Source organism: Lathyrus oleraceus, chromosome 2, assembly GCF_024323335.1.
Source record: "Lathyrus oleraceus cultivar Zhongwan6 chromosome 2, CAAS_Psat_ZW6_1.0, whole genome shotgun sequence".
Lineage (NCBI taxonomy): Eukaryota > Viridiplantae > Streptophyta > Magnoliopsida > Fabales > Fabaceae > Lathyrus > Lathyrus oleraceus.
The window spans coordinates 44,248,593-44,258,302 of record NC_066580.1 but is presented as its reverse complement, the minus strand read 5'-3'; the positions used below and the strand labels follow the sequence as shown (position 1 = coordinate 44,258,302).

The window sequence follows — 9,710 nt, the reverse complement described above, 5'->3', positions numbered from 1 at the left end:
TCTAGTCCAAAAAATATGAAACCACTACCTTAAAGTAATCTAACTCGTTAAGGTCAAGCTCAGAGTACAAGCAACGTACTTGCTCTCCCACCTTCTCAAACCATTGCTCCCTATAAAGGAGGTTATCCATATAGATATTTTCATGGTACACATTGAGACTACTTAGTTGAGCCTCTACCCCCAACAAGTTTGTTACCCTAGTTCTGAAATTTCATCTTGAGGGCTTTCTTTTCCTCAAGTAGTTTATTGTTCTTCTCCTCAGCCTTTTCAGACACGGTCTTGTCCATAACTAACTCTCAAGAGGGAGTAACTCTCCTCTCATTGTTTGAAATTAACATGGTTAGACGGAGCTCATATCCCTTTTGCACCTTTTTTATTTCAGCCTTTAAGTTACCCTCCCTTTTAGATGAAGCATTAGATTCTTCGAATAGGCCTTGAACCAAAACGACGCACTTCATTAGATAAGTGCTGGAAAGCTATAACATTTTCTAAGAGTCTAATGACTTTACATTTTCTATGTCGCCAATGGCATTGAGATGAACATATGTGAATGTCGTCCCGTCGAAACTCTTATCCAAAAAAATGACCCCCCCCCCCCCCCCCCCCCCCCGCGCCCCGGTCATTTATCAATATCATTAGAAGATCCATTTTTGAAGAACTAACGTTACCACCTTCCATAAAATTTCTCATATATAGGTCCTTGGAGGTGACGATGTCTATATCAACTATACATTTGCCATGATACGCCATATTCTTCTTTTCTTGGATCGACCATGTACTCTTAAGAGGTGGATGTGGCAAGATGGTAGATATGGGAATAAATTTGATCGCTTTCCCCTCAGTGGTTAGTTGCATGAGCTTGGAAGTCAGAGTGGTCACTCTGGTGAAATGGTTTTACCTCGCCCTGACAAGCTTTAACCTTCACCATCATCGCCTTCTTTTCATGTAATGATAAGGGTTCATCCTCACTACAAAAATAAAAAATGGAAACAAAAAAATAAGTGAGAATTAATCAAAAATGAATGTACAAGGGTAGGATATTAAAAAATCACCATACAGTGAAAATTCATCAGTATTAGTAGATATCCCTCAAGTTTAAGTAGGGTTGTGCAGCCCCATAGAGGCAAAAATCTATAATAGTTTGACCATCTCTCTCTCTCTCTCTCTCTCTCTCTCTCTCTCTCTCTATATATATATATATATATATATATATATATATATCGCTAAGCTTGGCAGTGTCGTAACTCATGATAGCATTGGGCTTTCCCGTCCAGTACAAAGGGAAACTATGATTTCCATCTTCTACGTACATAACCTTAAGACATTGGGCACTACCCCTAACCTGGACAAACTTGTCCTTCTAGTGTTTGTAATTAGAAGTGTAAGGGGATAAAATAGCTCGCCCAAGGATGGAACTCATGGAGACCCATCCACCCCTGTTAACCTTTTTGTCTCATGGAAATAAAAAATATGATCGTCATGGGAGTGATGTTGAGACCCCAACATCGTACCTCGAAATGTGGGATAAAAATCGAGATATTCTAATATAGCTATGAAGGGGCAACGTTGAAAACATTAAAGATCTTGGACTCTAGGATGGTAAAGGGAATAACAACTTCAAAATCCTTGATCACCCCAATATAAAATAGAAGTATTTGCCACTCACTCCACTAGGCCTATGCATGCATATACTTCTCACCCGATAAAACACGATTCCAATATTACATCTGCCATACTCCTAGTGTTGGACAGCTCCGAATCTAACTAGAAGGCTTGGATTCAACCATCTTTAAGACATATTGATTCAATACTTAAGGCCTCTTTATAAAATGAGTGTTGAATGGAGATGAAGAGCATCGTGGTGAATTTAGTCAGACTTGAGGAAAAAGACACTAAGTCAGTGTCATTGTGACTAGGCAATTCGCTCCATGAACTATCATTATACGAACTCTCAAAAATGCTAAAGAGATCGATTTCCACAAACCGCTAATATACTCTCCATGTTTTGCAAGCATTTCGCCCATAACTCGCACCTCTCTGCATCATTTAGGAGCTCTATGACCCTCCCTGATGAGTCACACTCTCGAATAAACACTATGAAATATGAAAGGAAAAGCAAATAAGAAGTAGGGTGTTATTTGGTGTCGTGAGCCTTTGTTGAAGATTCAGGACTGAAGAGGGAGAATGGGTGAGAGGTACTTATTGAATTTTTTTATAGATAAAATGGAGACATGAGAAAAATGAGAAATGATGAAGTGTATTTATAATGTTTAAGTGGCGAACAAAATGACGGTTGCATTTAAGGATGCCTTATTAGAGTTATAGGAAGTAAGGATAGGTCGTGAGTGGCTCATATTTCCAAGATGTGTTGCCATCATCACATCTAGGGGAAGTGGAACCACCAAACGACCAATGGACTTCGGTCGGCCATTATATGAGGTTATCAAGTCTAGAAAATTAGAGTAAGCTCAGCCGAAAAAAGCATACGTGGAGGCATGTTAATAATCGCTGATCGATCTTAGAAAAACATTTCTCTAATACACGACTCATGTTGAGGGGCTTTGAACATGTCTAGTTTTTTGTTATGCTTTAAGAAAGCATTTTGTCCCTACACATGTTATGCTTTAAAGGTTGTGTACATGTTCAACTTCTTAGTATATCTTAGAAAAATATTTCGCTCTTACACGACTCATATGTATGATTTCTTATCTAGAGTGGAGCGAGTTTAGCTCGGACCCAACAGAACTCGCCCTAATTGATGACTTGTCCATAAGAAAAGATCGAGTTAAAATAAGTGATGAGTAACGCTGCAATTATGACTTATTTGTCCCCAAAATTTAGACAATCAAATATTAAATAGTCATTTAAGGGCAATCACATTAAATTAGGGGTGTTCGTGGTTCATGAATTGAATTGAACCGAACCATATTAATGGTTCAATCCAGTTTTTAAAAATCACTTTAGCAAAAAGTGGTTAATCTGTTTAATCAATTCAATTCGGTTTAAAACCAATTCAGAACCGGTTCATAATTTTAAACCAGTTTAATTTATTTAAACCAGTTTAAAACCAATTTTTTAAAAAATTGGATTAATTTTTTCACCAAATTCCAAACTGGTTTTTTTATATATTTAAAAAAATTGTTTCTTTTTTGTTTTTATAATAAAATTGAATTTAAAAATTGAATTCAAATCTGGATTTTTTAAAAATTGTTTCTTTTTTCTTTTTAAAAAAATTGAATTCATATTCATCACAGCGAATGCCACAGGCGACAACTTTTTCTGCTATGCACTTATATCATATCTGAACATTTGACTTCACATTTAAAAACACTACATAAACTTGTGATTACAAAAAGAATCAAAAATAAAAAGGTGTTATTGTATCAGTTTTAGTATATACTCCGTATTAGAAATCTTGATACGTATTTGGATTTATAAGTCTTAATATAAAAACATTGATCTTGATATATTTAGAATTTTTCAATTAGAATTGACATTGATTATTTAATTTTATTCAATATTTAATAATCATTTATTAAACTATATATATAATGTGAAATTGATTTTGATATATATAAACATTTAATAGAAGGTAAAATATATAGAAACAGTTATATATAAACATTTAATAGAAGGTAAAATATATAGAAACAGTTATGAATCATTTTGAAATCGATTCAAAACAAATAGAAGGTGAAATTGAAATTGATGTTGAGTTTGAATTGGAGAGAAGATGATTTAGGGTTCATATTTCATATTTGGGGAAGAACACGTAATGTGAAAATGAAAATGTTATGATAATAGTAACTGACTAAAAAATATTAAAAGATTATAATTAAAATATTTATCATTTTAATATAATGATTTATTAAGTTTATTGAATTTGTGAAATAATAGTATTTATATTTTAGATAAAATTGTGGAAAGAGTTTATAAGAGTTTAAACTGGTTTTTAAATTCAATTAGATTAATTGAATTGGTTAAAATAAACAATTCAATTTACTAATCATTTAAATAGTTTAAGTTTTTTATGGTTCAATTCAGTTCAGATTAAGTATTTGGATCAGTTAACCAAATTTTTGAACACCCCTACATTAAATCACCTAAAGTCTATGAAAATCCGATTGTAATTTTATTCTTTCCTAGCGTTATCATTAGTATACTTTACGAATTCACAAATATTATGCAATTGTTTAATAATGAGTTATTATTAAAGCACATCTACCTAACCATTTTAGTTTTATAAATAAAAAAATCATAGTAATTTAGTGTACCATTCTATACAAATATATAGTTATGAACAAATTTATTTTTTGTTTTTTATGTTTTATTTTATCCTTGAATATCTAATTTAAACTAATGTGAGTTGTGTTTCTTTTTTTTCCATTCCTATTTGCTATCAAACAAAGAAAGATTTATCTGTATCTTATGAATTGCTTCGAATATATCATTAAAGTAAAAACATACGTAGATAATATGTTTGTGACACCATCAAACCAACTAAATAAGTCATAAACTATCCCATAGGAGATGCTAAAACTAAACATGGCATGAATACTTCATTGAATACATGCTGCTTTCACTCTTCAATACGTTACCCAAATTGTCATCAGTGATTACACTGCCGAACCACATTTACAAGCTCTGGCAGCTGGCTTAGGGGCTATCAAAGTATTAAATCGAAACTACCAAGTTATGTATGGTGGCAGTTATTATGATGTTTACAAGTTCTATAATAAGAGTTTTGTAACAAATCAGTTTCCACTTGAAGTTAACTTCACTATCCAATTTCTCCAACTTACACAAATATATGTAAATAGAGAGGATTGTTTCACCACAAATACTATTAGTTTTGCAAAGGTGAAAAGAAAATTATATTTACTCAAACTTAGATTAAAATTAAAGAAACTAGAATGTATTAGCAAAATGAAAACTGATTACTACTTCTAGTCTAAGCAAATGAAAATGAACTACTACTCCAAAATAATAAAAACTTAGATACAATTTAATTAAAGTCTCTAAAAGTAAATTTAGCTAACCAACTCCCACCAACTTAATGACAAGTCAAGTACTACTAAACATTATTTTAACTAATCATCAACCAAATCTCTTCATCTTCACCCTTCAACACAGTGCAAAATCAGCTTTTAATATCCAGTGGGATATTCACAGTCACCATATTCTGCACAAAAAATCACACTCATAAATATATGATATTTGAACTTAAATTAAGGCTTTAAAATAAAAAATAAAGTACATTTAGAATCCAATGTTTCACATTACCCAATCTTTGACTAATTGACCCTTTTACAACAAATTTCGAACTAGTAGTACTTACTACAATTACATTTACCTTTGTCTCTTTGTTATCATAAAAGTACTTTTCACCTATCAATCCAAACACTATAGTACCCTACATTATACAATGTGTTCCCAAAATAATACACTCTACCCAATTAAGTTATGCCACGTGTTATCATAAAAGATTCCCTCTTCACGTGCATACCTTCTAGTTCCACAACCTAGATCACGTTAGCAAAACTAATCTAAACTACGCCGAATATTAGAATCTAAAAAAAACAATGTGAAAACGTAGTTTTAGAATACTCACTAGGCTCTTGCGTGACCACGTACGACGTACCACCGAAATAGCAACTCCCGCCAGCACGTGCTTGTTTTTGATAATAACTGTTAAACGCAAACGAAGCGTGCGAAACCAATGTGTTAGGATTGTAACACGTGGAGTTCGGCTGAATCGAACGGCAATCAGCACCTCCTTCACCACAAGCAAAATCTAAAGCAGCTTGTAGCTTATTTTTATCCGCGTAAGGATTCGCAACGCACCACGTGTTCCCGGTAGTACTCTTCGAAACACCGCCATTACCACCTCCCTCCGACGGAGTAGGCTGGTTTGCACCACCGGCAACCGGTGACGGATTGTCGTGGTAATTTTTAAGCGCCTCCACGGTTAATGGAACGTCGTAAACCTTCTTTTCATTAGGGTAAAACAAACCGAAATTTCTCTCAGAAGTGGGGCCAGGTTTCTGATTTTCATTGAAAAGTGCGAATAAATAAACGGTTAGATCTGCTTTAGGTCTCAAAGGGGTCCCACTTCCAGTCAAGATCTTACGGACGAGATTCCCGTTGTAAGCAGCTGCATTCTCTACACTCGCACCCACCTCATTGCCATCACCTTTCGAAGGCCAGCCTGTCTCTGAAACGACAATGTTCACATCGTCGTATTTCAAACTATTGAGTGCAGCGAAAACGGCGTCGATTTGAGCGTCGAAGAGGTTTGTATATCTTAACCCGTTACCCGGATCCACCTGACCCGGGTTTTGTCTAAATAGAGCATAATCTAAAGAGATGACGTCAGCGTTTGACTCGTAAGCGAAAAAAGGGTAAACGTTTACCATAAGGTAAGAACCGGTTTCGCGGATAAAATCTAGCATGGGTTTAAAAACGGGTTGGATTAACTCGGGTCGGAATGACCCTGATGAGGAAGGGTAAGAGTTACCAAGTGCGGAAAGTGCGATGGGGGAGGAAACTTTAATGTCGGAGTGGAGGTTATGTTTTTGGAGTGCTCTGTAGATGTTTTTCATGGCGGGTACGAGGAACTTTGTGGTGTTGCTGGGATCCACGAAGACTTCGTTACCAACTGCAATGGCTTCGATTTGGGTGTGAGGGTAGTAAGCTACGACGTTTCGTTCGACCCATGACAGAGCAAAGGAAGGTGCTTTTGCGGCTGCGAAGAGTTGTTGGTTTGGGAGATCAACGGTTACTTTGATTTTGGATCCGGATAATGCTCGGAGAACTGAAGGGTCGGTGTCGTAGACTTTGACACGGTCCAGACCTTGTGATTTGAGGAGATGGACTACTTTCATGGCGGAGGGGAGGTTGTTGGCTATGCGACCGTAGTTTATTCCTATGGAACCTCCATCAGAGGGAGTGAGATGGGTGAGGGAAAGTACGAGAAAGATCGTAACGAGGGTGAAGTGCTGCATTCTCTGGTTCTGTTGAGAAACAGAGAGATGAGTTTAGGGTGAAGATTATGTAATGGTTAGAATGTGGGAATGTGTAATGTGGTGTGTTTGTTTGTGGAACAAGTGGGAGTGACGTGAGGAGTGTGTATCTATCTATCTATGATCGATGTATTGAGGGGAACGAGGAAGTGGGGGGTAAAAGGGTAATTTACATCTGTAATTGGGACCCACTATGTGTTTTTGTTGCTGTAACAAAACAAAAGGACGAGTAATAATAGGACCACCTCGTGTTGTGAAAGAAGACTTGGTTTGCTGGCTAGAGCAACATGATTGCCGGGAATTGGTTTTATTTTGTGATGTGTCTCAATGATTTTGTTAAGTGGAGTGAACATGGGTGATATACATAAACTGTGAATTATTCCACTTGAAAACTGTTATAGAAATAGAGCTACTTGCAATGTAGTGGTGATGCATTGATTGAGTCATGGATTATCCAGCTATTTAGGTTGAAATTGATTTAATAACTAATTATATAGACATATTTTCTTAGATATACAATGTTGCAAGAAAAATAATAATTAGATCAAGTCTTGCTTGGCAAGTGTATTCTATGATCAAAATGTTGTTAGATTTATGATAAAAGTGGATGCTTATGATCAAAGTATTGTTAGATTTATGATCAAAGTGGATTCTTAGAGTTTTGACTTGAATCTCCATATATAGAAAAGGATGACTTTTATATTTATTCAATGACTTTGGTAATGATCCTCAAACCCAGACAACGGTTATATCATGTCTTCTTTGTTTTTATTGTGCTTTAGTTATATTTGACTAAGTAAAATAAGATGTGTTTTTGTTGTATGGGTGTGTTTATTCATTTTCACTTAGGATAAATCTAGAGAATTGTGTGGTAGGGATTACGAGATATACATGTCTTTTTGTTTAGGTGTAAGGAATAAAGTAAATTAGGTCTCACATTCCCTTTTCCGAGGTGTTCACCGGTGATTTGGTAAACAATCACTTAATTTTAAATTTATTGTTTGAATGACCAAACTAGTAAATCCTGAAGTATATGTTGCTAAATTTTTTAGAAAAGAAAGTGTGTTAATGTTGTCGAATATTTGTGTTGAATATTTTGAAAATGAATGAATTTGAAAGTAAATGTATCAGCAATTTAGACTAAGTCGAAATTGTAACTTGAATGAATAAAAAATAAGCAAATGTGGATGAAATGAAAAGAAAACTTTATTTGCATAAGTAAAAGTTAGTAGGCAAGTACATTTACTTCAGATACTCATTTCTCGCTTGCGTATGGGTACTTTGAGTTTGTATTGAAGTTAACAATGATTTTGTCACCCTAAATCCTAACGCTAAAATCCTTATTTATAGTACTACAAACTAATTGTCTTCAACCTTCAATTGTCTTATATCTGACATGTCACCTCCGCATGCTTTGCTTGTCTTCGATTGATCTCCACGTGTCTTTGGTATTTGGATAAGATCCAAAACAGTTATTTGGTTTGATTTTGAATTGCTTTGGTCGAATCTCCTTAGATTTGTCAAATTGGTGAATAACCAAATTTTTGGAAATTTCACTAAGTACCAGACAAAATTCTTCATATGTCGAACATTGATGTTTTTCCTCCAATGTCCCTAGTCGAAAAGCATGAAATCTTGTCTTATGTTTGCACAGAAATTTCAGCTAATTCCCTTGTCGGATTAGTATAGTGAAACTTCTTGGCTAAAAAATTGCCCCCAAAAAATGTCACTTTCGATTCATTATGAGAGACACGTGGCATTTTTGAAATTTCACCATTATTCAAAGTTGTGTGTTGACGTCACTGCCATCATGGATATTACCTAAAACGTCTTTTTGAGACGTGCAAGTTCAGAAAAACCATCATGGCTCTGAGTTCCTATGAAAGCGTAGGTCACACACAATCCCAACTTCCCAATTTCTCACCCTTCATGGGACACTTGTCAAAAAGGTTTTTTCTGATTTTATCTACTGTATGAATGGTAGAGGATGCAATTGCCTTCCACAAGGACCTCTCAAACAAAAGTTAAAATGAATGCAAAACGTACCACAAACTCAATGAAAAAGGAACACTCTAACCATTTTTCCCTTGCAAAAGTACTTGAAAGTGAAATTAATAATGTATCCAAGAGTCTCATTGACTTGATGACTATCCTTATATTTGGACTTTCAATCTTGTTCAATCATGACGGTTATCTTTCTCCTCCTCATGTTTTATCATCTTAGGTTGATCAATCCCTAATATGATGAACTTGAGTATGTCTTGTTGAATATATCTTACATCATGAAACACAATACCTTTTCTGACACTTCTCGAATAGAAAACATTAATAATAATTAACACACTTTTACTAATTAAAAGAATCAATAAAATTTAACCTTCTTAGTAACACAATCCATATTTCTTGTCACATAGTCAAAGAAATAATGAGATGTTGCCCGTATTATGCCTTGAGCCTCTATAAATGAGATCACATACTCTCTTCATAGAGTTAAGACATCTATGTTGCAAGATTAATGAATAATGTTAGGTACCTAATCTTGATTGGGTCCTTGATGATTAATGAACCCTTGGTTTCATTTAGGCAACCATTGAAAGGTTCCTTTAGGAACAAAAAGTATCCTAAATTTGCACTTTGCAATAGTGTGACCCTTTTTGCAATAATAATAACAATACAAGTTATGATAAG

At 34.8% G+C, this 9,710-nt stretch overlaps 1 protein-coding gene across 1 annotated transcript; it reads right to left on the bottom strand.

Moving 5' to 3' along the window:
- Positions 1 to 4,899: 4,899 nt before the first annotated feature.
- Positions 4,900 to 7,143, bottom strand: LOC127118002 (glucan endo-1,3-beta-glucosidase). Its single transcript, XM_051048133.1, has 2 exons — positions 5,612 to 7,143; positions 4,900 to 5,182 (listed from the first exon to the last, which is right to left on the bottom strand). The coding sequence occupies exons 1-2, from the start codon at positions 7,002 to 7,004 to the stop codon at positions 5,148 to 5,150; spliced, it is 1,428 nt and encodes a 475-aa protein (XP_050904090.1). The 5' UTR covers positions 7,005 to 7,143; the 3' UTR covers positions 4,900 to 5,147.
- Between the last annotated feature and the right edge of the window lie 2,567 nt (positions 7,144 to 9,710).

Excerpts from the sequence above, each read along its gene's own strand:
- LOC127118002 (XM_051048133.1), bottom strand. The coding sequence starts at position 7,004 with ATGCAGCACTTCACCCTCGTTACGATCTTTCTCGTACTTTCCCTCACC. Across the intron at positions 5,183-5,611 it reads CGTGGTCACGCAAGAGCCTA|AATATGGTGACTGTGAATAT; the intron begins GTGAGTATTCTA and ends TTTTTTGTGCAG.